Raw genomic sequence first — 27,105 nt, 5'->3', positions numbered from 1 at the left:
TAATTGGGGTTTTCAAGTGTGTTTTCATGGTTCTAATTGTTTAACAGACTGCAATGGAAGTTACTGGGTTTTTCAATGGTATTTTCATGGTCTTTAATAGTTTAACAGGCTGCAGTGGAAGTTATTGGGGTTTTCAAGGGTGTTTTTCATGGTTCTGATCGTTTAACAGGCTGGACTAAGTTATAATTGAGGTTTTTATGATTCAACAAATGATTTAATAGTTACTCTGAGTTATCAATGTGGCAAAAAAAAAAAAAAAAACGTTTACCTCTCTCTCTCTCCTCTCCTCTCTCCTCTCTCTCTCCTCTCTCTCTCTCTCTCCTCTCTCTCTCTCTCTCTCTCTCTCTCTCTCTCACATTTTTAAATAATACTTAATCAATCCTTATTATTATCAACCTTTCCTTTTCATCTATATATTTATTCAGTTTCTCTTTCTTTCTCTCTTTCTTTCTTACTGTTTATCGAGTTTTCTTTTTTAACTTCTGTTTCTGTAAAGTTTTGTTTTATTTTGTTATCGCCAATTTTATTCATCATTAATTCTCTGCCTTTCTTGTATTATTATTTTTTCTATCTATTCCTTACATTATTGCTAGCTGGTTTGTTTATTCCTTCTCTCTCTCTCTCTCTCTCTCTCTCTCTCTCTCTCTCTCTCTCTCTCTCTCTCTCTCTCTCTCTCTCTCTCTCTCTCTCAATATAAAAAAGAATCACAATATTTTTTTATGTAAGATATTCTATTAATTTATCTCATAACGGAGAGAGAGAGAGAGAGAGAGAGAGAGAGAGAGAGAGAGAGAGAGAGAGAGAGAGAGAGAGAGAGAGAGAGAGAGAGAGAGAGAGAGAGAGAGTTTTAAATGAACCGCTAGAATTGAATGTAGTACCAATATTTTCTTACATCTTAAATACTACTACTACTATTACTACTACTAATGGCACAAATAGATGCATTTTATCAAGAATCATAACATTTCTTCCTTTTCCTTGCTTTCCAGTGACCATTCGACTATCCTTTTATTACTATTATTACTATTCATTGATAACCTTGAGAATAGTACTGTAGTTTCTTTTCATCTCATGTACTAGTATAGATAATATTTAAAAAAGCATTGCGGGTTTCCGTAGAAGAGTTTAGTTACATTAATTTAGGTGTTTATTAATCCAGGTCATTAATTTCACTGCTAATCCCTTCACTGTATAGACGAGTACAAAAAAGAAATAGATAAAAAAGAAAGAAAAAATTCATATCAAGAAGGCGATGTAGTTTTTGTTTATTGTCATAGTAGCCATAATTATTACTACCACTGCTACCACTTCTACCAGTAACAGAAGTACCGTTAGTCAATGGACGCCGCTTGAGGTGACGTCACAATTAATGCCAAACATAATTTCTTAAACAAGCAACAAAGACCTGCTATCTGAAGCCATCCCGAATTCACCAACTGACGAAAAACAACGTTAAAAATAAGAAAGAGCATAAAAATAATAATAGAAAGGGTGAGGGGTGCGGAAATAAGGTTGTGGTTGGTAATAATAACAGCATTTCCACTGTGAGAATAGCGGGCCGGGGGATTCTAAAATGGGGGATCTAACGACAATGTAAACCCTCCGCCATATTAACTACACACTCGTTTCCCGCATGTACAACCACCTGGGGGCCTCCTGCACACACACTCGCATGCTGGCCGCGTGGAAAAGGACATAGAGGCGAGATACAGGGCTGGAGAGGCTGAAATAAAGGGCAGGAGACGGCTAAAAGGGGGGTTAAGGCAGCCATTGGGAACCGAAGCTTCTCTCCGCGGGACCGAAGCAAAGAGTGGCTCACCAAAACAAACAAGCTGTCTTTCTGCCGTTAATCGCCCTTATTTCTAACATTTTCCAGGGTGTTTTGACCCCCTCCCACCCCCCAGCGTGTCCCTCAGGGTTGCTAAGGGTCCCACCCACCCCCAGACAGCCCCAGGGGGAGGCTAAATAAGGAGAGGAGGGATATATTGCTAATACAAGACAGCGGCGTTCAAATTCAGGTAAGATTTCTCCTCCTCGCCTTAGCTAGTGATGCCTGTAGGCCTAGCTGGGGTCATAGGCCTGGCTGCCCGCGCCCCCCGTGACCTAGGCAGCCTGCACGGCCCGCCAGGCACCGAGGGGCAGGCCTAGTCACAGTAGTAGCGGTAGTTAGGAAGGTACGTTCAGTAGCAGGTTTACCCAACAAGTTTCTCTTCCCGGCTGGGTTGACCTGACCTCATATGACCCTCTGTGGCCTCTCCCCGCCGCCGTGCCCTGCCCCGGTGGCTTCCCCAGGCTCACAGGGCACCACTCCAGCGTGACCTGCCCAGCTAGTCAGCAGCAGGGGCCAGCAGAGGTCATTCACCGGGAGGCGGGGGTCACAAGCGTGGGGTCCCAGCTGAGTGGGTCACCGCCGTAGCTCATTATAATGCTTTCAAACTGCCTAGGGTGCCATAACCTGCTTCTATGGCATGTTAGGGTGTGCGTGCGCGCGTGTGTGTGGCAGCGTGGGGTGCAGGGACAAGGGTGCATGGGTAGGGTGAGCCAGGGTGAATTAGGGTGCTTGAAGGGTGTCTTCCTTGTCTCCCCATGTGTTTTAGGGTGATAAGTGGGTAATGTTCTTTGTTATGTGCTTTGTCAATGGTTATCATGGTTTTCCTAGTTAGGGTGGCTGGCCAGGGTGTCTTAATCACCCTTTCACTGGTTACCTCACCCTGTCCCATCTAGAAGTGAAAAAAATATGAATGAACTGGAGAGGGAAGAAAATTTAAAGAATACCTAGCCAAATATACTGATAATTGTGGATAAGGGTGTTTTTAGGGTGTTTCAGGGTGTTTTTAGGGTGTTTCAGGGTTTCAGGGTGTTTTAGGGTTTTTAGGGTGTTTCAGGGTGTTTTAGGGTGTTTCAGGGTGTTTCAGGGTTTCAGGGTGTTTTAGGGTTTTTAGGGTGTTTCAGGGTGTTTTAGGATGTTTCAGGGTGTTTTTAGGGTGTTTCAGGGTGTTTTTAGGGTGTTTCAGGGTGTTTTAGGGTGTTTTTAGGGTGTTTCAGGATGTTTCAGGGTTTCAGGGTGTTTTAGGATGTTTCAGGGTGTTTTAGGGTGTTTCAGGGTGTTTTTAGGGTGTTTCAGGGTGTTTTTAGGGTGTTTTAGGATGTTTCAGGGTGTTTTTAGGGTGTTTCAGGGTGTTTTTAGGGTGTTTCAGGATGTTTCAGGGTTTCAGGGTGTTCTAGGGTGTTTTAGGGTGTTTCAGGGTGTGTTTCTGCATTATTTTGTAAGGTCTGATCCCAGGCAGTCGTTATGAGCCGTTTGAATGATGTGTGTTGGTGTTTCTCTCAGGGTGTATAGTTAGGGTTTATCAGGGTGCTGTAGAGGGTCCCAGGGTGTGTTAGGGTGATCCAGTGTGTTTCAAAGTGTTTTTTTTTTTAGTTATTTTGTGGTAATTTCTGTTCATTATTCTGTGTTTGTGGTTTGTTTGTTTAGTGTGGTTATTTTGTTTATTAGGGTGTTACAGGGTGTGTTTGTGTTTGTTTTAAGTATTGAGTGTGTTTATTAATGGTTTTGTTGGTATTTTGATAAGATTTTTATTTATTTATTCATTTATTTATTTATTTATTTATTTTTTGGTTTAGTTAGGTTAGGTTAGTTTTCATTATGTGTGTGTGTGTGCGTGTGCGTGTCGGTTACGTTAACTTTTCTGTGCGTTTCCATTTATTTATTTACTTACTGGCAGTGTTTTTAAGTGTGCGCGTTGACGAGATGCGTTTTCATTTATTTATTTACTTACTGGCAGTGTTTTTAAGTGTGTGCGTTGACGAGATGCGTTTTTTTCGTCCTCATTTATTTTTTCAGCGTTTCATTTCACTTTCTGCAGTTAATCTATAGTTTGGATGCCAGTTAAGGTTGTTTTATCGCATTGCTTTGGTTATCACAACATTTATTGCGCGTTTTATTACAATTTTTGGCCAGCGTGGGTTTTTTAGAATATTCTACGGTGTTTAAGGGTAATTAATTGCAGCATATCTCCAGTGTTTCGATTTTCAAGGTGTTTTAACGAGTTTTATTCCAGTCTTTGGCATTCTGGGGTGTTTCAGGGACATTTGAAAGTGTTTTGTGGCATTTTAGGGTGTTACATTGCAGTGTTTTGGGTCTTTAGGGTGTTTAAGGGCATTTTAGGGTGTTATATTGCAGTGTTTGGGTTTTTAGGGTGTTTAAGGGCATTTTAGGGTGTTATATTGCAGTGTTTGGGTTTTTAGGGTGGTTAAGGGCATTTTAGGGTGTTACATTGCAGTGTTTTGGGTTTTTAGGGTGTTTAAGGACATTTTAGGGTGTTATATTGCAGTGTTTGGGTTTTTAGGGTGGTTAAGGGCATTTTAGGGTGTTACATTGCAGTGTTTTGGGTTTTTAGGGTGTTTAAGGACATTTTAGGGTGTTATATTGCAGTGTTTGGGTTTTTTAGGGTGCTTAAGGGCATTTTAGGGTGTTATATTGCAGTGTTTGGGTTTTTAGGGTGTTTAAGGGCATTTTAGGGTGTTATATTGCAGTGTTTGAGTTTTTAGGGTGTTTAAGGGCATTTTAGGGTATTTTAGGGTGTTCTATTGCAGTGTTTGGCTTTTAAGGGTGTTTTAGGGCATGGCTTGATAAAAAATAATAATCTTTAACTTATAACTTTTTTCTTAACCAAACCTAACTTTTCTCAACCTAACCTAACTTTTTTCTTAACCTAACCTAACTTTTTTCTTAATCTAACTTTTTTCTTAACCAAACCTAACTTTTTTCTTAACCTAACTTTTTTCTTAACCTAATCTAACTTTTCTCTTAACCTAACCTAACTTTTTCTTAACCTAACCTAACTTTTTTCTTAATCTAACAACTTTTTTCTTAACCTAACCTAACTTTTTCCTAACCTAACTTTTTTCTTAACCTAACCTAACTTTTTTCTTAACCTAACCTAACTTTTTCTTAACCTAACTTTTTTTTTTAACCTAACTTTTTTCTTAAACTAACCTAACTTTTCTCTCTCAGGTAATTTATTCTAAGTTTCTCTCTCAATTAATCTAACTTAACTTTTGTCTCTTAATTAATCTGACGACTTTCTCTCTCTTAATTAATTTATCCTAACCTCTCTCAATTAATCTATCCTAACTTTTTCTTAATTAACCTAACCTAACTTTTGTCTCTTAATTAATCTATCCTAAATTTTCTCTCACAATTACTTAACTTATCTTTTCTGTCTTAATTAATCTAACTTAACTTTTCTGTGTCAAAACCAAACTGGACTAATAATTTAAGCTAACCTAACCTAACTTGGTGAACTTGGAAGTACACTCAACTTCAATTCTGCCTAAAAAACTTATTTAACCAAACAGCCTAACTCTTCCAAACCAAAAGCTAATTTTACTAACATAATAATAATAATAATAATAATAATAATAATAATAATAATAATAATAATAATAATAATAATAATAATACTCTGTCTCTATACCAGGCCAGCAATCCTAAATGGGGCAGCCCAGACATGGCAACACACACACACACACACACACACACACACACAGTAGTAGTAGTAGGGGTAATAGTGAGAATATGTGTGTGTGTGTGTGTGTGTGTGTGTGTTTAGTGTTTTGTTTGAGTTGTATAAGAAATGTTAATGTAATGATGTGTAATGTTGTGTCAAGTTTGTGTCCCACTTATGACACGTGATGTACCACAACATGTCTGCTGTGCCAGGATGTGCCAGACACCCGCCTCACCCCACCACCTCCCCAACAGGTCCCCACAGGCCCCCGGCAGCCCCAGCAGCAGCAGCAGCAGCAGCCGCAGCAGCAGCAGCAGCCGCAGCAGCCGCAGCCCCACACGGCCCTGACATGAGCCTGGGAAGGGGTGTGCCAGAGCCCCGCAGCAGCAGTAGCAGCAGCAGCAGCCGGCAGTGTGAGGCAGCAGCGGCGGCGGTGTAGTATGCCCCAGGACAGTGGTGTGCTGAGCCGCCCCAGCCCGCGCCGGTCCCAGGCCTGACGCGCCGATCTATGCCAGTTGGCCCCACAGCACCTCATCCCTGAACCACGGGGGGCGCACACCACACCCTAGCCTACCCCCCAGCCACCCGAGCCCCCCCCCCCCAGCCATGGACCGCTACCCGAGCTGCCAGGAGAAGTACTACGAGTACGAGGAGTGGAACAAAGTGTTCAACCGCGACAAGGACGTCAACTACGTGAAGGAGGAGGAGCCCAACGTGCCGCCGCGGGGCAAGAAGCTGTTCGAGTGCCCCGAGTGCTCCAAGTGGTTCTCCAGCAAGGGCAACCTGCAGCGCCACTGGATCACGCACACCGGGGAGAAGCGCTTCGAGTGCGAGGAGTGCAGCAAGCCCTTCGCACAGAAGGGCCACCTCAAGGCACACAAGCTGATGCACACCGGCGAGAAGAACTTTGAGTGCGACGTGTGCGGCAACCGCTTCATCAGCAAGGGCAACATGCAGCGGCACAAGCTGACGCACACCGGGGAGAAGCGGTTCGCCTGCGAGGAGTGCGGCAAGCTGTTCCTGCAGAAGGGCCACCTCAAGACGCACAAGCTGATGCACTCCGGCGAGAAGCGCTTCGAGTGCGACGAGTGCCGGAAGCGCTTCTCCAGCAAGGGCAACCTCCAGCGGCACCGCTTCACGCACACCGGGGAGAAGCGCTTCAAGTGTGAGGAGTGCGGCAAGATGCTCACCCAGAAGAGCCACCTCAAGTCACACAAGCTGATCCACACCGGGGAGAAGACCAACGAGTGCAACGAGTGTGGCGAGTACTTCATCAGGAAATCTGACCTCAAGTCTCACAAAATATCCCACGTAGGTTATTACACTCGTTACCTTCCCGTCCGTCTGTCTGTCTGTTTGTCTGTCTGTCTGTCTGCCCCTGCCTGCCTGCCTGTGCCTGTCTGTCTGCATGTGCCTGCCTCTCTCTCTCTCTCTCTCTCTCTCTCTCTCTCTCTCTCTCTCTCTCTCTCTCTCTCTCTCTCTCTGTGTATTGTTCTAATGTTTTTTTCTTTATTTTCTTATTTTTTTCCACTTTTCACGCTGTGCTTTGTGTGTGTGTGTGTGTGTGTGTGTGTGTGTGTGTGTGTGTGTGTGTGTGTGTGTGTGTGTGTGGGAGGTCATCTCCTTTTCTTCCTTTTTTTATTCCTCTTCTTCCTTTTCCTCATGTTTATTCTCATCCCCTCTTCTTCCTCCTCCTCCTCTTCTCTTTCTTGTGTTAATCCTCCTCCTCCTCCTCCTCCTCCTCCTCCTCCTCCTCCTCCTCCTCCTCCTCCTCCTCCTCCTCCTCCCACACACTGCATGTCTGTCTTAATTGTTATAAAAATATTTTTGTTTAGCATTATATATATATATACATGTAGAATTTTTGAAGATTTTTATTACTATCTTCACTATGCTGTTAATAGTGTACATAGATGTTACTAATTTGATCATACTACTACTACTACTACTACTACTACTACTACTACTACTACTACTACTACTGCTACTACTGCTGCTGCTGCTGCTGCTATTACTGCTTCTACTGTTGCTTCTAGTTGTGTGTTTTCAGTGAGTGTGTGTGTGTGTGTTAGTCAGCCAGTCAGTCAGTCAGTCAGTCAGTCAGTCAGTCAGTCAGTCAGTCAGTCAGCCAGTCATTCAATCAGTCAGTCAGTCATCCAGTCAGTCAGTCAGTCATTCAGCCAGCCAGCCAGCCAGTCAGTCAATCAGTCAGTCAGTCATCCAGTCAGTCAGTCATTCAGCCAGCCAGCCAGCCAGTCAGTCAGTCAGTCAGTCAGCCAGTCAGTCAGTCAGCCAGTCAGTCAGTCAGCCAGTCAGTCAGCCAGTCAGTAAACAATTATAGGCAAAAAAATAAAAAATCAACAAATTCAAATGAGACAGAAAAAGGAAGGAAGAAGAGAAAGAAGAGAAGAATGATGATAAGCAAGTAAATAAAAAGAAAATAAATAAAGAAAAGAAGAATGATGATAAACAAGTAAATAAGAAAATAAAAAATATGAACAAGACAAATAGGAATAAAGGAGGAAAGAAGGAGGAAAAGGAAGAGGAGGAAGGAAATACAAGGAAAATGAAGAAAAGAGGAAGAAAAAAGAAGATGAATTAGAGGAAGGAAAAGAAGATGAATTAGATGAATAACAAGAAGCTAAACACCCTTTAGATAACACAACATTTCACTGGGTAATTGGGCTGTTAGTGCTGAGTCAGTAGGGAGCTTAATGAGGCTGGACAGGTGTATGGCTGGGGGTGACAGGTGGAAACAGACAGGTGTGTTTTGTACAAGGACTGCCACGTGTAGGCCTGATGGCTTCCCGCACCAACCCTTCTGTTTATAAGGAGTGTGATTCAAAACACTCACGCCTTATCTTCACTACATTGCAAAGGCTGTAGTTGAAGTGACGCGGGTTTTTAAGGGTGTTTTTAGGGTTCTTAAGAGTTAGTTGAGAGGTTAGTGTGTGTGTGTGTGTGTGTGCATGCCAACTTGTGCCTGGGTTTACTACTGCTACTACCACTATCTCTGCTATTAGTGCTACTACTACTACTACTACTACTACTTCTACTACTGCTGCTGCTGCTGCTGTTACTACTACTAATACTATTACTACTACTTCTACTACTGCTACTATTACTACTACTACTAGTACTACTGCTCCCACTACTACTGCTACTATTATTATTACTACTGCTACTGCTGTTACTACTACTGCTGCTGCTACTGCTACTACTGCTACTACTACTACTACTACTACTACTATTACTACTACTTTTACTACTACTATTATAACTTTACTACTACTACTACAATTATTATCACTACTACTACTACTACTACTACTACTACTACTGCTACTACTACTACTACTACTGCCGCTGCTGCTGCTGCTGTTGGTGCTTATGCTTTCATTTTATTAATTGTGTTTTTGCTGTTAATAATAATAATGATGATGATGATAATAATAATAATAATAATAATGATGATATTCAGACTCAATTCACAAAAATAATAATAATAATAATAATAATAATAATAATGATAATGAGAAGCGAAAAAGAAAAAAAGAACCAACAGTGAATTGATATATAAACAACAACAACAACAATAACAATAACAGTTCAGATCTTTCAAAACCCCACCCAAGATTTTTCACCGTTTAAAAAAAAAAAAGAAAAAAACAAAAGAATGAAATCCTGATATGTTCTTTCAATACCACCACCACCACCGCCACCACCGCCACCACCACCCTCTGCTGGCTTCACTACTACTACTACTACTACTACTACTCCTACTACTACTACAGCCAATGGATGTAGGGGTGTTGGACGGGAGCTGTGGGCTGTGAGACCCCCCCCGGCGCCCCCCAACCCTTCCCTTCTCTCTGCCCCCTTGATCTGTGAGTGTGGGGGAGAGGGGGGTGGTGGTGGTGGTGGTGGTGGCAGTGGTGGAGGTGGTGGAGGAGAAGGAGAAAGAGGAGGAGGAGGAGGAGGAGGAGGAAGGTGTGGAGAGAAGAGGAGGAGGGAGAGAGAGATGTGGTGAGAAGAGGAGGAGGAGGAGGAGGAGGAGGAGGAGGAGGATAGGGGAAGAGGAGGGGGGTTGTGGAGGTAATAAGTGAGAGAGAGAGAGAGAGAGAGAGAGAGAGAGAGAGAGAGAGAGAGAGAGAGAGAGAGAGAGAGAGAGAGAGAGAGAGAGAGAATGAACAAATGAATGAGAAAATCAAGGAATGAGAGAGAGAGAGAGAGAGAGAGAGAGAGAGAGAGAGAGAGAGAGAGAGAGAGAGAGAGAGAGAGAGAGAGACCCTCCCCTCCCCCTCCCCCCTTCATCACCCCACCATCAGCGAGGTTCACTCCCCACCAGGCTGCCCCCAGAACCTTCCAGCGATGGTGATGGTGATGGTGGTGATGGTGATGGTGCCCCCTCGCAACCCCCCAGCGGTGGTGACGGTGGTGGTGATGATGGTGATGACGGTCAATCTGCCACCAAGCCTGTGCCCTCCTCCTCCTCCTCCTCCTCCTCCTCCTCCTCCTCCTCGTCCTCCATCCTTGTCCTTGGTGGTGATAGTGGTGATGACAGTAGTGGTGATGACTGCAGAGGTCACCAAACAGCGCCACGTCCCAGCTTGACACAGTGACCTCGGATAGTTCTTGTGTGGTGTGGCTTGGTGGGTCGAAAAAGGCTTAATTCAAGATGACCGCAGCTTGAAGTGATACCTTAGAATGCTGAGGAGTGGTGAAGCTTAATAAACGGAAGCTTGGTGATGGATCAAGCTTACTACCTCTGGCTGAGTTCAAAAAAGCTTGATTGACGGCCACTGGAGCTTAATTCAAGATGACCACAGCTTGAAGTGACACCTTAGAATGCTGAGAAGTAATAAAGCTTGGTAAAATTGAAGCTTGGTGAGTGATCAAGCTGACTACCTCTAGCTGAGTCCAAAAAGGTTTAACTGAGGACCACCAAAGCTTGAAGTGACACCGTGGATTATTGAAGCTCGGTGACTGCTCAAGCTTACCTCGGCAACTGACCAAGCTTGCTACCTCTGGCTGAGTCGAAAAGCTTAATTCAAGATTGACCACAGCTTGAAGTGACGGAATATAGAGGAGTGGTGAAGCTTGACAAATTAAAGCTTGGTGACGGATCAAGCTTGCTAAAAAGCCTAATTGACGGCCACTGGAGCTTAATTCAAGATGACCACAGCTTGAAGTGACACCTCAATGTTGGAGTGGTGAAGCTTGGTGACGGATCAAGCTTACTACCTCTGGCTGAGTCAAAAAGCTTATTTGATGACTACTGGAGCTTAATTCAAGATGACCACAGCTTGAAGTGACACCTCAATGTTGGAGTGGTGAAGCTTGGTGACGGATCAAGCTTGCTACTTCTGGCCGAGTCGAGAAAGCTTATTGAGGACCCACTGAAGCTTGAATAGTGAAGATATTGAATCTGTGAGAACCCTGAAGCTTAACATGGCAGCTTGGACTGGCGGACATCATCTTATTGACAACTACCTCAGTGCTGACACCACAACCACCGCCACCACCACAGAGAGGGAGAGGCACACCACCACCGCCACCACCGCCTGGAGAGAGAGTGAGAGGTGTGAGAGACAGGCCACCACCACCACCACCACCACCATTATTAGAGAGAGAGAGAGATAGTCACTCAAGCTGTCACCACCACCACCACCACCACCTCCTCCTCCTCCTCCTCCTCCTCCTCCTCCTCCTCCTCCTCCTCCTCCTCTAACTCCTCCTCCTCCTCCTTCCTCTGAGCTTGTCAAGAGTTCAGTCCTCCTCCTCTTCCTCTTCCTGCTCCTCTTCCTGCCCCTCCACCTCCCCCCCACCCACGCTGGTACCACACACTTCCACAGACTGGCGCGGCCCACCCCGGATGGTTCGACAGTCACCGGCTGGCCCCAACCTCCCAGCCCTCCGACTCCACCACCCCCGGATGGTTTGACTCCTCCCGGCTGGTGCCCCTCCCAGCCGGTGTGGTGCCCGGCTGGCTGGGCTCCTCCCTGGCCCCCCGCTCCCCTCGGGGCAGGAGCGCAGGTTGCAGGCGTAAGGGTAGTGTCTGCGGCAGCGTCCCCCTGGCCAGCCGCGGCCCGCCATGGCCCGCCGATGCGTGACGCTGCCGCACACAGTCAGCCTTCTTCCCTCCCGCCCTCCCGCCCAGCCCGGCCCTGTGGCAGGGCCGGGGGCGGCGTCCCCCGGCCCCGCCACGGCTGCGGCGCGCTGGGCCGGCCGGCGCCGCAGCGGGGAGGACAACGGACTATGACGTAGCTTACTGTTACTTAAAGGTAGTAGTACTAAACCACAAACCACTCACTCTCTCTCTCTCTCTCTCTCTCTTACCCTCTCCTTCCTTCCTTCCTTCCCCCTTTTGCATCTTTCTATCTTAGCAGTTATTATGATATTTTTTTTGTGGCTTGAGCTCTGGTGTGCCCGTGTGGCCCTGCGTGGCCCTGCGTGGCCCGGCGTGGCCCTGGGTGGGTCAGGGTGCCGCAGCAATGCACAGGCCACAGCACACAGAATAGGACAAATATGTATAAAAGGATTGTGTGTAAATCTTTAAAGTGCTTGTATACATCCCAATATGTGCTCTCTCTCTCTCTCTCTCTCTCTCTCTCTCTCTCTCTCTCTCTCTCTCTCTCTCTCTCTCTCTCTCTCTCTCTCTCAGTTGTAGGTCTAGATAATGTTCGTAGGTGGGGACAGATTATTGTATGAAGTGTGTGTCTCAGATTTTAGCTTTTAATAGTACCCTCTCTCTCTCTCTCTCTCTCTCTCTCTCTCTCTCTCTCTCTCTCTCTCTCTCTCTCTCTCTCTCTCTCTCTCTCTCTCTCTCTCTCAGTCACTAGCACCACTCATCCTAAATTTCTAAGCTAGTTCACTCTTCTCACCCTGGAAGAAAATAGAGAGAGGGAGAGAGAGAGGGAGAAAAAGAGAGAGAGAAAGAAAGAGAAACTTCAACAAAGATGTAAAGAAATTTCTGCCATAGGATGTTTCAAATCTCTCTCTCTCTCTCTCTCTCTCTCTCTCTCTCTCTCTCTCTCTCTCTCTCTCTCTCTCTCTCTCTCTCTCTCTCTCTCTCTCTCTCTCTCTCTCGATCATTCATCTTATCCTGTGCGCTTGCTGAGGAAAGGACGACGATGCGCACACACACACACACACACACACACACACACACACACACACACACACACACACACACACACACACACACACACACACAGGCTGCCATCATCACTATCCCTCCAACTGCCTCCAGCTCATCGCCGTCCTCTCCTCCCCCTCCCTCCCCTCTGTCCTTGCATTCCCTGATCCCCTGACCCCATGAAGGCATCTTGGCCACGTCCCTGCGTCCCTGAATGGTAAACAAGCCAGGTCTCTCTGAAAGTAAAGGTTGCGCTTGTAGTCACAGCACTCCTTGACATCTCCACTACATTCCGAGGGCTGTGGTTGAAGTCATGCGGGTTTTTGAGTGTGTTTTTACAGTCCTGGTGGAAGATTGATGACATTTCTACATTACGAGCAGGAGGAATGCTCTCAAGAACCTGGCTAGTCGTCTCTGCGGCCCTAGGAAATGGTTGTGGTGAGAGGGCAGAGTTTCAGAAGAGAGGCCTGGGTTCTGAGTGAGTCAAGAAAGGGTAAAATTGAAGGAGAGATGCAGAAAAATTTCATTATTTACGCAGTTGTATTAGTGTGGGAGACTGGGCTGGCTGACAGGCTGGTTGTGTTACTACTACTACTACTACTATTACTACTACTACTATTACTATTACTATTATTACAGAGCATATGTGACTATTCTCTCTCTCTCTATCTCTCTCTACTATTTCTCCTCTTCCTCCTCTGTTTTCTCTCTTCTTCTGCTCTTTCTCCTCTTCCTCACTTCTTTTCATCATCTCTGTGTCCTCTTCATTAACTTCTCTTCCTCCTCTTCCAAACTTCATTTTCATATCCAATCCCTCCTCCTCCTCCTCCTCCTCCTCCTCCTCCTCCTCCTCCTCCTCCTCCTCCTCCTCCTCCTCCTCCTCCTCCTCCTCCTCCTCCTCCATCTGCCTTTAGATATACAAAGAAGCATGGCACTGACTATCTGCCTATTCAGTGCCCCTTACCTTGCCCCTCTTTAAATTACAAGCTGTCAGTAGTGAAGGTTGTGCTGGAGGCTGTCTGTTTTTTGGTGTGTGTGTGGGTAGCTGTGATAAATCTGGCTTATAATTAGTATACTGTGACGCTAAATATTTTGGTGTCCTAGTTTTGTGGATTTTAGCAGGCTGTAGTGGAAGTTATTGGGGTTTTCAAGGCTCCAGGGATAGTTTAACAGGATGTAGTGGAAGTTATTGGGGTTTTCAAGGCTCCAGGGATAGTTTAACAGGATGTAGTGGAAGTTATTGGGGTTTTCAAGGCTCCAGGGATAGTTTAACAGGATGTAGTGGAAGTTATTGGGGTTTTCAAGGCTCCAGGAATAGTTTAACAGGATGTAATGGAAGTTACTGGGGTTTTCAAGGTTCCAGAGATAGTTTAACAGGATGTAATGGAAGTTACTGGGGTTTTCAAGGTTCCAGGGATAATTTAACAGGCTGTACTGGAAGTTATTGGGGTTTTCAAGGTTCTAATAGATTAACAGGCTGTACTGGAAGTTATTGGGGTTTTGAAGGTTCCAGGGATAGTTTAACAGGCTGTAGTAGAAGTGAAAACCCCAATAACTTCTAAATTTGTGTGTTAAATATAAGAAAATGATGAAATGGCTAGGAAGAGATGATGAAAATAAAGTAAAAAAAAAATCAGAAAACCACAAATTTTACAAGTACAAAAAATAATGACATGTTGTGATTGGAGAGAAAATTTTTGAAAGGAGAGAAAATTGAGAGAGAAAAACTGAATGCAAGTGTGTGTGTGTGTGTGTGTGTGTGTGTGTGTGTGTAAGAGAGAGAGAGAGAGAGAGAGAGAGAGAGAGAACTGACAGCCCCACACAGCCTCCACCCCCTCACAGCCCCTCTCCACAGGACAGCCCACTTGTGACCTGACCTAACCTGACTATCAGCCCACACTACAGCGCTGACCCAATCTGACTCCGTTCCACACAGTCCGACAGTCCAGCCCTGACCTAACCTAACTGACAGGCCCATTCAGTCCATCAGTCCAGCCCTGACCTAACCCACACCACCACAGCCCCGGACAGCACCCATGCAAGCCAGCCCCTCTCCTCAGGACACCCCATCCCTGGCCTAACCTAGCCTGACCTATCACCTCCTCTTAACCTAACCTAATCTTACCTAACTGAATCTTAATCTGAATCTATACTAACTTAATTAAACCTAATCTTATTCTAACTTTGATCCTAACTTAACTTTACCCTAACCTAACCCAACAGGACAGTCCATCCCTAGCCTAGCCTAACCTAACCTAACCTAACCTAACCTAACCTAACCTAATTAAACCTAATCTTATTCTAACTTTGATCCTAACCTAACCTAACCTAATCTTATTCTAACTTTAATCCTAACCTAACCTAACCTAACCTTATTCTAACTTTAATCCTAACCTAACCTAACCTAAGTCAGCCAGCCATCCAGTCAGTCAGCCAGCCAGCCAGCCAGTGCAAGGGTTTACCACAACTAACAGGCACACACACCTCAGGATATACTCCACACCCTTATCTAACCTAACCTGTGTCCCGTAGTCCCCCCCACCCCCATTAGCCCCTTAGTACAGGTCCCATTCCCCCTTCCCCCCAGCCCCTCTCAGTCCTTTAAGAGTACTACAAGTTTAGTCAAGCAGTGAGTGAACAAAATGAAATAAGATTTTTTTTTCTTTTTCTTTTTTTTTTTTCTTTTTTCTTGTATCATGTCATCCATTCTCTCTCTCTCTCTCTCTCTCTCTCTCTCTCTCTCTCTCTCTCTCTCTCTCTCTCTCTCTCTCTCTCTGGCCAATCCACTCATAGATTCCAAATTTCAAATCTTTTTTTACATATTTACATTCCCTCTCTCTCTCTCTCTCTCTCTCTCTCTCTCTCTCTCTCTCTCTCTCTCTCTCTCTCTCTCTCTCTCTCTCTCTCTCTCTCTCTCTCTCTCTCAAACCAGCAGGAGCATAGTTTAAGGCAGAGAACCACAGGAGGGTGTGATGTGATGGCTGTAGAACAAGGCAACAGCAGTGACAATGTAAAACCAATTTAATTTTTCCGGCGTCGGCCAAGGTGTGTGTGTGTGTGTGCGTGCATGTGTCAGTCCACCAGTCCAAAGGTGCCCCGTGCGTGCGTTGATGGACGTCCAGGTGGTTAGGTGGCTTCAGTTTGGTGGAAGAGGCTTGTATTGTATTGTGTGTGTGGAAGGTTGGAAATGTATTTGTTGGTTAAAGTTTATAATTATTTGAAACATTTTTTATTTTATTTAATTTTACTTTATTTATTTATTTATTGATTGATTAAAAGTATCTGTATTGTATTTCTATTTGTGTGGAAGGTTGAAAATCTGACTATTTGATGGTTACAGTTTAAATTTCAAGTTCTTTTTTGTAAGGAGGTGCAAATGTTATTTAAACTTGACAAAATTTTCTATATTGTACTTGTGAGTGGCAAAGGTTGAAATTTGAACTTAATTTGATGATTGAACTGTAAATTTCTCTGACTTCATTTTTTTGGTCAGACAATGAAAAGATTATTTGTTTAAACTTGACAGACCATCTATATTGTACTTTTATGTGTGTAAGCTTGAAATTCAAACATAATTTATTAGTTAAAAGCTTGAATTTGCCTCAAACATTTTTTATTTTATTTTATTTTATTTATTTATTTATTTTGGTCAGGGAATACAAACATCTAAACTTGACAAAAAAATCATCTGTATTGTACTGTTGTGTGGAAGGTTTAAATTTGAACTTAAAGATTCAAACCACATTTAAACTAGACAAAAACACCTATATATTGTCCTTTAGTGTGTGTAAGCTTTAAATTCCTACAAAAGTTCAAAAAGCTTGCAATTCCCTTGTACTATAGTCTTGTGTCTAAGTTAAAATTGACATTATTTAACCTATATTTCCAACAAACTTTGCACCACTGGCCAGGGATGAAAGGGTTAAAGGGAACAACCTCAGTGTGTGTGTGTGTGTGTGTGTGTGTGTGTGTGTGTGTGTGTGTGTGTGTGTGTGTGTGTGTGTGTGTGTGTGTGTGTGTGTCCTTAATGCCACCAGGGACACCAAGCATTGTTAAGACAGCCAGCTAGTGTGTGTGCTGTCTGTCTGTCTGTCTGTCTGTCTGTCTGTCTGTCTGTCTGTCTGTCTGTCTCTATAAACACACCATATGTACATCATCCCTGAGCTAAATAAGGCCTTTAAAAAACAAAAATTAGGAAAAAAAAAAGAATAATCAATAAAAATGTTAAGACAGGTAGTGTGTTGTGCTGTCTGTCTGTCTGTCTGTCTGTCTGTCTGTAAACACCTTAGTGCCATTTCTGAGGTAAGTGTATGATCTTTAAAAACAAGAGTTAGGATTAAATATATATTAAATAATGAAGGAGTGTTAATATAGACAGCTGGTGTGTTGTGCTGTCTGTCTGTCGCTGCCTTGGTAAACACCTCATCTGCGCCATCACATCGGTAAATATTAATGTTGATGAAAGGATAAGAGGAAAAATTGTTGATTGCTGGCTCTCTCTCTCTCTCTCTCTCTCTCTCTCTCTCTCTCTCTCTCTCTCTCTCTCTCTCTCTCTTTGTATCTTTGTTTTTATTTTTTTATTTTTATTTTTTCTTCTCCATTTTAGTCAGATTACATATATATATATTTTTTACTGTTGTGAAGCTAAGAAGTTGCAGTACTGTGCTTGAGAGAACATGCTCTCTCTCTCTCTCTCTCTCTCTCTCTCTCTCTCTCTCTCTCTCTCTCTCTCTCTCTCTCTCTCTCTCTCTCTCTCTCTCTCCCCACGGAAGTTAGGTGAAGGTAATCTGTAATTTTGTAACTTGTATTATTATTATTATTATTTTTACGTGAGTTTTTTTACACACGAACGATGTCATTGTAAAAACGTTAGTCTCTTGTTATTATTATTATTATTATTTTATTTTTTATTATTTTATTTATTTATTATTTTTTTGGTAGCTGTAGTGCTTGTGTTATGTGGTCACCTCCTCCTCCTCCTCCTCCTCTTCTCTCTTTTTCTCTTTTATTTGTTTATTTTTGTTAGTTCGAATTGTTATTATTATTGGGAGATTGCTTGGTGAGCTCTCTCTCTCTCTCTCTCTCTCTCTCTCTCTCTCTCTCTCTCTCTCTCTCTCTCTCTCTCTCTCTCTCTCTCTCTCTCATATCAGTTCATTTCTTTTTTCATTAAAATTATTGTTATTTTTTTAAAGATTCTCTCTCTCTCTCTCTCTCTCTCTCTCTCTCTCTCTCTCTCTCTCTCTCTCTCTCTCTCTCTCTCTCCATTCCCTCATTAAGATACTGTTATTTTTGTAATGTAAACACATACACACACACACACACACACACACATACACACACACAGTCCATTTTTTTCTAAGATACAAATGCATGCTATGATCACTTCCAAGAATATGATTATTATTATTATTATTATTATTATTATTATTATTATTATTATTATTATTATTATTATTATTATTATTATAACTTATGAATAATAATAAAGATTTTGCCGTCTAATGCCGTTCTTTCAATTGTCAATGCTCTCTGTCTGTCTGTCTGTCCGTTTGTTTTTCTATCTATTTATCTCTATCTATCTATCTATTTGTCAGTATGTTTGTTTATGTCCAGTTGTATATCTATTTTGTCCTATTTATTTACATCAACCTTTTATTTCCACTTCTTTCACTTCTAATCTGTTTACGTCAGCTGTACATCAATATCAACCGTCTGTTTATCTATACCAACCTTTAATCTTCACTTTTAACGTATTAATGTCAGCTGTGTATCTCATTTATCTACAATCAACCTATTATCTTTTCTTTAACGTGTTTAATTCAGCTGTATATCTTATTTATCTACAATCAATCTATTCTCTTCACTTCTAAACGTCATCTGAGCCTCACCACTGCTAGCCTAACGTGACTTGACCCCCATCTCTTCCCCGCTCCCCCTCGCTACATCTCAACATCATCTCCCTCTGTCCCCACCCACCCATTCCTTATATACGAGCCCACTACCCACAATACCCCTCTCTTTATCTCCTATGGTAATTTTTCCCCTCCCTTAGGCTTATTTAGGCCGTTTGCTAGTTAAGGTATGTGGAATAAGAAATAAAAGTATATGTTATAAGTTCTTTTGTGTTAAGACGATTAAAAGGATGATTAAAAGCGTAAGAGTTTTAATTTGTTTTGTAACCTTAGAATGCTATTAAATTACCCAAGTTCGTTGTTATTGTGTTAGTGGTAATGATTATAATGAAGAATAATAAGCTCCCATGGAAGTATAAAATAGGCCGGAACAAGATGTGATAGAGGCGAGAAGTGAACACCATAAAATAGGAGAGAAAGACGAAAAAAAAAATAAATAAATAAATAAAAAATACGAGTCCTCCTTTAAAACTTCCACTTTCTTTCATTACACGTGGCTCTGTTCTGTAAATAAACATTAACACACACACTTAATAATCACCACACCTGCACACACACACCTGCACACACACGCACACACACACCTGCACCCGAGAAATACACACAGACACCCATAGAGACCCTAAAACAATAAGAAAACACGAGAGAAAACGTTAAATATGGCGATAACACATATATAGCCAGTCAGCACAGCAGGATGTCTTGAACGAAAACAAGGCACATGAAAGTAATTCACTCTTTTAAAAACCCTAAATTCTTGCTTTTTTTTTCCGCGGATTGCTGTGTTTGGGCGGCGAGGAGATGGAGAAAGCAAGCAAGGTCATTAGAAGGTAAGTAGCAAGGGGAGAGAAATACTGGGCCCATGAGAGGAGAGAGGGAAGCGGGAGAGGACTGGTTGATGGGGTACGACAAAGGGAAAGAGGAAAGGAGAGGGAGGGAGGGAAAGGAAAGAGGAGAAAGAGAGAGTGAAGGAATGAAAGGGATATGAGGATGTGGAGAGAGAGAGAGAGAGAGAGAGAGAGAGAGAGAGAGAGAGAGAGAGAATTATTCATATCTTGTTACATGAATTAAACTTGTCCAAATTTCTTTTTAACTCAACTATGCATGGCTGTTTAATTTCACCTCTTCTTCCTTCTCTCCTCCTCCTCTTCCTCTTCCTTTCCACCTCCCCTCCCCTCCCCAACCTAACCTAACCTAACCATTTCACCCAACTTAACCTAACCTAGCCAAACTAAACCCATCCTAACCTAACCAAACTTGACTTAACCTAACCTAACTTCCCACAGATCAGGCGTGAAGCTGCGGTCGCTGTCAAGTGGCCACGGTGACTTGCAAATGGTTATATCTCAGCTTGGCGAGGTGCGTTCCTCCTTCAAGGCCTTCGCACTGGCCCAGGCAACCGCAGCGGAGGATTTGCTGCGGTGGGCGGGCGGCAGTGGTGGTGGAGGAAGCCAGGAGAACCGTGCAATTGAGGAGACCTTCGCACACCTGGCAGAGCTGTCCATGCTGTGGTCGGAGGTACAAAAGGATTTCGCTGGTGAGTGGTGGTGGTGGTGGTAGTTGGAGTTGGAGGAGGAGGAGGAGGAGGAAGAGGAGTTATTGATGGTTATTGGGTTGTTTGTGGAGAAAAAGAGGAGGAGGAGGAGGAGGAGGAGGAGGAGGAAAATATTTGTAGCACCAGAGACAGGGACAACAAAAGAACACAAGAGGCATGCACACTCCAAAACTAGATGCACACCCCCACAGCCACACCACCTCTCACCCCACCACCCCTACCAGTGCTGCGGGACTGAGGGAGACCTTGGGAGTGGCAGCAACCGTAGCCATCCCAGGGGCATCCAGCAGGGACTGGGCGTGGCTTGTTTGTGATGCCTGCAGTTGCTCGAGTGGCCCTTGGCATTGTAAACTGGAGGTGTGTGAATTTTCAGGCTACTGCGACGCACTGCTCTTGTTGTCCTTCAGAAGTTCACAGCCACAGACCTCCAGGCACAGGGCACAGCAGGGCACAGCAGGGCATGGCAGGGCACAGCAGGGAACAGCAGGGCACAGCAGGGCAGGACAGGTGATTGCAGTCATGAAAACAAATGGTTGCTCCTTCAAAATTTCAATGTTCCTTTCCATTACCTTGCCCTCCCCTGCCCTGCCCTGCTTTGCCTTGCTCCACCCTGCCCTGTGATGCTATCTGGGCACTTATTAGTCTTCAGTCTGAATCCCAGGTCACATTGGGGCATTTCTGGGGCAACAGGCAAGCTTACTGGTGCCCTCGTTGGAATGTGACCCCTCTCCAGCCGTCGTTAAGCCAGTCGTTGTATATCTTGCAGGAAGGTGGCCTGTTCTTGTGTGGTGTGTGTTGGTGGTTTCTGGGTGTGGCGAGAGGGTCGTCTGGGTCTTGTCTGCGGCCTGTGTTGGGTGGTGGAGTGGCTGTGGCTGTTTGGGTCTTGGTTCAATCGTTAACTGCTGTTTGGTGCATCTGTCTCTAATTACCAATCATGACAAGATATGTTTACAAGCCCTACAGCTGCCAGTAATCTTAAAACTCAGTAAAAATTGCAAAAACCTGCTCTCTTTAACCCCTTACTTCAATATAGACGACTATAACAAGTTCGCACATTAATTCCAGTGCTGCTGTTTTCTATGGCAGTGAAAGGCTTAAGCTCACTGGCTGATACTGGGGCACAGACATCGCCTCTCTCTGGTCCCCTGTCTGTCCCTAGTACATTCAGGCTTATCTGCGGCCTGTGTTGGGTCCTGGAGGAGCTGCAGGTGTCTTTCCTTAAGTGTCATGGGTGGTATTGGAGCCCCAGACACCCCCTCTCCCTCCTGACCCTCTCTCCTCTAACTCTCACATGCCTTGCTCTGGTAAGATCAAAGCATTTCTCTAATTTAACCTCCTCACGAACCATTATCAACAAAATGGGTTAATTTAACTTCCCCTACCATTTCTGAGCTGTGGTGGGTGACGGGCCGACCAGCGTGTGGCAAGGGGGCTGCCACACCTTGCTGCACCACACCCCCTGCCCAGTGTTGCCAGCAGCCTCACACAAGCATAATATACACACATTTTTGTTTAAAGATTTCTATTGTGCTGACTGTACTAAGAGGAGGAGGAGGAGGAGGAGGAAGAGGAGAAGTACTAGTAGAAGTTTATAGTGCTTAATAGATAGACTGTTTGTAGGGAAAGAGTAGTAGTAATAGTAGCAGTAGTAGTAGTAGTAGTAGTAGTAGTAGTAGTTCTTACATTCCTATACTCAGAATAAGATAATTTTACCATCACCCATCATCCCCCCACTGTGACCCTGCCTCCTGCTGCCCCCAGACCAACTGAAGGAGTACCGGGCACAATATGAACTCATTCTGGAGGGGGAGAAGCATGTGACGGACGCAAGGGAGGTGCTGAGCCTGAGGGAACAGAGAGAGGGAAAGCTGAGGAGGGACCTGAAGAGAGCCAGCAAGAAGGTGAGAGAGAGAGAGAGAGAGAGAGAGAGAGAGAGAGAGAGAGAGAGAGAGAGAGAGAGAGAGAGAGAGAGAGAGAGAGAGAGAGAGAGAGAATGTAAAAAGAGAAAGAAAAGAAAACTGAGAGGAAAATATTTAAAGAGAGAAAGAGACTACTACTACTACTACTACTACTACTACTACTACTACTACTACTACTTCTACTTCTACAGGCACCCCTTGAAGAGATCTGCATGCTGAAGGAAAAGCTTGGCCAGGCAGAGAGATCGCGGGACTTGGCACATTTGGATGGTAAGTGTGTGTGTGTGTGTGTGTGTGTGTGTGTGTGTGTGTGTGTGTGTGTGTGTGTGTGTGTGTGTGTGTGTGTGTGTGTGTGTGTGTGTGTGTGTGTGTGTGTGTGTGTGTAGTAGTAGTTGAAATACTATAACATCTAAAATTTATCATCATCTCTAATCTATCCACACACACACACACACACACACACACACACCTCATAACCTAACCTAACCTAACCTAGCCTAACACACCCAATCCCTGTGACAGTGGTGGAGCGCGTGGCAGAAAACGAAGCAGTGAAGATGATCCGAGTCAAGGAGGGACTGCTGAAACTTGGTGCGGCTTATTGCGAACTGGCCCACAAGTGTTTGGTCATCTTTACTGCCCACCGCGATATTGCTGCACAGCTTCCAGACGTACAAGACAGAGACCTGCACGGCGTTAAGTATACTGGTGTGTGTGTGTGTGTGTGTGTGTTTTCTCTGTCTGTATAGCTGTCTTTGAACCTAATCTAACCTAACCTCTATGTGTGTGTGTGTTTGTGTGTGTGTCTTTTTCTCTGTCTGTCTGTATAGTTGTCTTTGTATCTAATCTAACCTAACCTCTATGTGTGTGTGTGTGTGTGTGTGTGTGTGTGTGTGTGTGTGTGTGTGTGTGTTTACCTAGTTGTGACAAACGAGAGAGGAACTAAGCTCATACTGTCCATAACTGTTTTTGTCCTACTTTTCCTTAGTCATGAATGTTTTGCAGCACACGTCACTTCCCCTTGCAGTCCGTTTTGTGCCTCTGTGCTTCAGCGAGGGAGGCCACACTTCCTTCTGCCCCTTCTACAGGCAGCCACTTTTATTTCCCTTCCATGTCCTCTTCTTCCCTTCGTTCATTATAAAGAGATGCTCCCTGGCTAGTCTTTCCTTCCCACTCAGCAGTCACAGAGCAATCAAGTCCTCTCTCTCTCTCTCTCTCTCTCTCTCTCTCTCTCTCTCTCTCTCTCTCTCTCTCTCTCTCTCTCTCTCTCTCTCTCTCCATGCACCAACCCTTGTGTTCTTGTGTACCACCACCACTAGTGCCCCCTCCCCCCACAGGAGCGGGTGCAGCCACACGGTGCGTCCAGGAGGCAAAGGACCGGGTGCGCTCATTCCGCCGCAGCAGCACATCCCCCCCCAAGGCCCCTGCTCCACACCCCAGCGACCCCCCTCCCCCGTACACCCCATCTAACACCCCTCACCACTTCTTCCCAGCCTCTGCCCCGTCATCACATCCCCCCCCCATCACCCACAGCCCATCACTGCCCGAGGAGCACACCCCGCACCCCTCCAGCGCGGCGCACCCCTCCCCACACTCCACCAGTGCACCGAACCTTGCCGAGGACACACCCAGTCACTGCCACCTTCCACACACTCCACTTCCTCTCTCCGGGCAAGACAGGAGTGGCTTTACGGACTCCACCTTCCACCACGACACTTCTGCCTCCTCCCCTAACCTCGCCCGGCCTCCACCCCCACCCCACGCCCCCCACAGCCCCCCCTATGAGTGGCCAGCTGGACAGGGGATAGATGGGCAGATTGAGGAAGCTGGAAGGACCCAGCCAAATTCCTGGGGCACTCCTACCACCACCACCACCACCTACCCAACTGTCAATGGCTTTACTGATCCCCCCAGCTCCCCACTCCCCCACGCCCCCCCTTGCCGCCCCCCGCCCCCCTCAGCCTCTGTGCGGCCCAGGGTGGGGCGCAACCCTTTCTTTGAGGACTCGGAAGAGGAGTGCAGGTGTGGGGAGGACGAGAGGGGGGAGAGGGGGGATGGGGGGGTGGCCAGCCTCTCAGGAGCTCTCAAAAAGACAGGTATTCGGTAATTTGGAGAGTGACACACCTGCAAATTGATTGGGGGCAGGTGTGTGGTGAGTGGAGGGAATGAAGGCAGGTGTGCAGTGATTGGAGAGAATGAAGGCAGGTGTGCAGTGATTGGAGGAGGTAATGAAGGCAGGTGTGTGGTGATTGGAGGGAATGAAGGCAGGTGTGTTCTGATTGGAGGAGGGAATGAAGCAGATGTGTTCTGATTGGAGGAGGGAATGAAGCAGATGTGTTCTGATTGGAGGAGGGAATGAAGCAGATGTGTTCTGATTGGAGGAGGGAATGAAGGCAGTAGCAGGTGTGTGATCAGCATGACAGACACACCTGCAGAGTGACTTCATGTGGTCAGTCAATAAACACAGGGTTGTTTACTTTTTGTTTGTTTGTTTGTTTGTTTTTGTGGTTTGAAAATTTTTCAGGCACAAAATTATGAATTATTAATGGACATATCTGTGAAATATACTTTTGTTTATTTATTTATTTATTTATTTTATTTTATTTATTTAGTTATTCTATATAAGGAGAAAAGTTTATTAATTTCTTTTAGGCACGAAAGTAAAATGCATGAATTACTAATGAACACACACCTTAGATATATTTATTTATTGCATTTATTTATTTATTTATTTATTTTATATAAGGAGAAAAGTTTATAAATTTCTTTTAGGCATGAAAATAAAATGCATGAATTTCTAATGGACACACACACATTAGATATATTTTTTTATTGCATTTATTTATTTATTTATTTAGTTATTTATATCTTTTTATGTATGGAGAAAAGTTTACAAATTTCTTTTAGACAAAAAAATATGAACTTATGAAATATGAATGAAATATTTATTTATTTTACTAATTTTGTTTATATATAATTAATTTAGTTATTTTATTGAAGGAGAGAAGAGTTTACAATTTGTTTAGGCACAAAAATGACCAATTAAAGGAACACATCTGTAAAATAAACCTTCCATCTTATTTAATTAGTATTCATTTATTTATTATTTATTTATTTATTTTAGTTCCTGGTGTGAGAAAGAGTTTACCATTCCTAATCAATTTTGTATCATTGTTCTATTTTATGTTATTTATTTTACGACTGTTATTGTTATTTATTTATTCATTTTACTTATTTATTTTTTGAAAGACAGACTTTACAATTTAGAGTTCAATTTGTGCCAGAGTTTCTTATTATTATTATTACTATTTTATTTATTTATTTATTTATTTATTTTTTATCTATTTTATTTCATTTATATATTTTACCACTATTATTATTATTATTATTATTATTATTATTATTATTATTATCATCACATTTATGGGCATTTCTGTCAATCTGGCCACACCCACACTGCAACTCAGGCTAGGTCAGGTCAGGTCGGCTCCTCTCCCAAGCTTAGGGTGTGTTAGGTCAAATGAGGTCAGATCAGCTTCTCTCTCTCAAGCTTAGGATGTGTTAGGGGTCAGGTCAGGTCCTGTCTTAAAGTTCTGGCTGTGTCTTACAATTATTATTATTATTATTATTATTATTACTATTATTATTATTATTCTGCATTATGTCTGTACGGCTGAAGCATAAGTCAAAATCTGATTATATATTACATTGCGAAATTTAAGTATTGTCAAACGGCCATTGTGTGTGTGTGTGTGTGTGTGTGTGTGTGTGTGTGTGTGTGTGTGTGTGTGTGTGTGTGTGTGTGTGTGTGGAATATACTAAATTTTCTCTCTCTCTCTCTCTCTCTCTCTCTCTCTCTCTCTCTCTCTCTCTCTCTCTCTCTCTCTCTCTCTCTGGTTGTGACAAGGAACTTAGGTTGTGTGTGTGTGTGTGTGTGTGTGTGTGTGTGTGTGTGTGTGTGTGTGTGTGTGTGTGTGTGTGTGTGTGTGTGTGTGTGTGTGTGTGTGTGTGTGTGTGTGTGTGGAATATACTAAATTCTCTCTCTCTCTCTCTCTCTCTCTCTCTCTCTCTCTCTCTCTCTCTCTCTCTCTCTCTCTCTGGTTGTGACAAGGAACTTAGGTTGTGTGTGTGTGTGTGTGTGTGTGTGTGTGTGTGTGTGTGTGTGTGTGTGTGTGTGTGTGTTGGCAGTAAATATGGTACAGGAGGAAAACAATGTGACCTGACCTGACCTAATTTGACCTGACCTAAACTCATCTAACTTAAACCTAACTTGGTCTGTTTTAAAATGACCTGACTTGACCTGATTTGACTTAACCAAACCTAGCATGACCTGACATCACTTAACCTAACCAAACTTAATTTAATCTAATATAGCTTGACCTGACCTGACTTGACTTAACCTAGCCTAACCTAACCTGAAATGATCTTAACTAGCTTGACCTGACCTGACCTGACTTAACCTAGCCTAACCTAACTTGAAATTATCTTAAATAGCTTGACCTGACCTGACTTGACTTAACCTAGCCTAACCTAACCTGAAATTATCTTAAATACCTTGACCTGACCTGACCTGACAACCTAGCCTAACCTAACCTGATCTAATCTAACGTACTTTGACCTGACCTGACTTGACTTAACCTAGCCTAACCTAACCTGAAATTATCTAATATAGCTTGACCTGACCTGACTTGACTTAACCTAGCCTAACCTAACCTGAAATTATCTAAAATAGCTTGACCTGACCTGACCTGACTTAACCTAGCCTAACCTAACCTGAAATTATCTAAAATAGCTTGACCTGACCTGACCTGACTTAACCTAGCCTAACCTAACCTGAAATTATGTAAAATAGCTTGACCTGACCTGACCTGACTTAACCTAGCCTAACCTAACCTGATCTAATCTAACGTACTTTGACCTGACCTGACTTGACTTAACCTAACCTTACCTAACCTGATCTGATGTAATGTAGCTTGGCATGACCTGATTTGACCTGACATGACCTCACTTGACCCAACTTACACAAAGGATTGCAAGATTTGGGTCATTTAAAAAGGTACTTAATATT

General features: G+C 43.8%; 2 protein-coding genes across 7 annotated transcripts; both read left to right on the top strand.

The window, feature by feature from the left end:
• Positions 1-1,601: 1,601 nt before the first annotated feature.
• Positions 1,602-17,784, top strand: LOC135096279 (gastrula zinc finger protein XlCGF7.1-like). Of its 3 annotated transcripts, none has more exons than XM_063997651.1 (3): positions 1,602-2,018; positions 5,768-6,824; positions 11,369-17,784. In XM_063997651.1, exons 2-3 carry the CDS (start codon positions 6,120-6,122, stop codon positions 11,624-11,626), a joined length of 963 nt encoding a protein of 320 aa, XP_063853721.1. In that variant the 5' UTR covers positions 1,602-2,018; positions 5,768-6,119; the 3' UTR covers positions 11,627-17,784. The 3 variants fall into 3 exon arrangements, with proteins under 3 accessions (XP_063853721.1, XP_063853723.1, XP_063853722.1); XM_063997653.1 differs by lacking the exon at positions 11,369-17,784 and adding an exon at positions 9,862-11,347 and having other exon boundaries at positions 1,604-2,018; XM_063997652.1 differs by lacking the exon at positions 1,602-2,018 and adding an exon at positions 2,079-2,174.
• A 1,253-nt stretch (positions 17,785-19,037) lies between these two features.
• Positions 19,038-25,941, top strand: LOC135096276 (uncharacterized). Of its 4 annotated transcripts, XR_010264660.1 has the most exons (8): positions 19,038-19,393; positions 19,850-20,100; positions 21,880-22,019; positions 22,229-22,307; positions 22,560-22,745; positions 23,375-24,242; positions 24,276-24,305; positions 24,402-25,941. XR_010264660.1 is itself a non-coding variant. In XM_063997648.1 (6 exons), the coding sequence occupies exons 1-6, from the start codon at positions 19,365-19,367 to the stop codon at positions 24,142-24,144; spliced, it is 1,455 nt and encodes a 484-aa protein (XP_063853718.1). In that variant the 5' UTR covers positions 19,038-19,364; the 3' UTR covers positions 24,145-24,375. The 4 variants fall into 4 exon arrangements, 1 of the variants encoding a protein (XP_063853718.1); XR_010264659.1 differs by lacking the exon at positions 24,276-24,305 and having other exon boundaries at positions 23,375-24,262; positions 24,390-25,941; XR_010264658.1 differs by having other exon boundaries at positions 23,375-24,305.
• The last annotated feature ends 1,164 nt before the right edge of the window (positions 25,942-27,105 follow it).

Source organism: Scylla paramamosain, unplaced genomic scaffold (genome assembly GCF_035594125.1).
Source record: "Scylla paramamosain isolate STU-SP2022 unplaced genomic scaffold, ASM3559412v1 Contig3, whole genome shotgun sequence".
Lineage (NCBI taxonomy): Eukaryota > Metazoa > Arthropoda > Malacostraca > Decapoda > Portunidae > Scylla > Scylla paramamosain.
The sequence above is the reverse complement of the archived record's forward strand: the minus strand, read 5'-3'. Positions and strand labels throughout refer to the sequence as shown.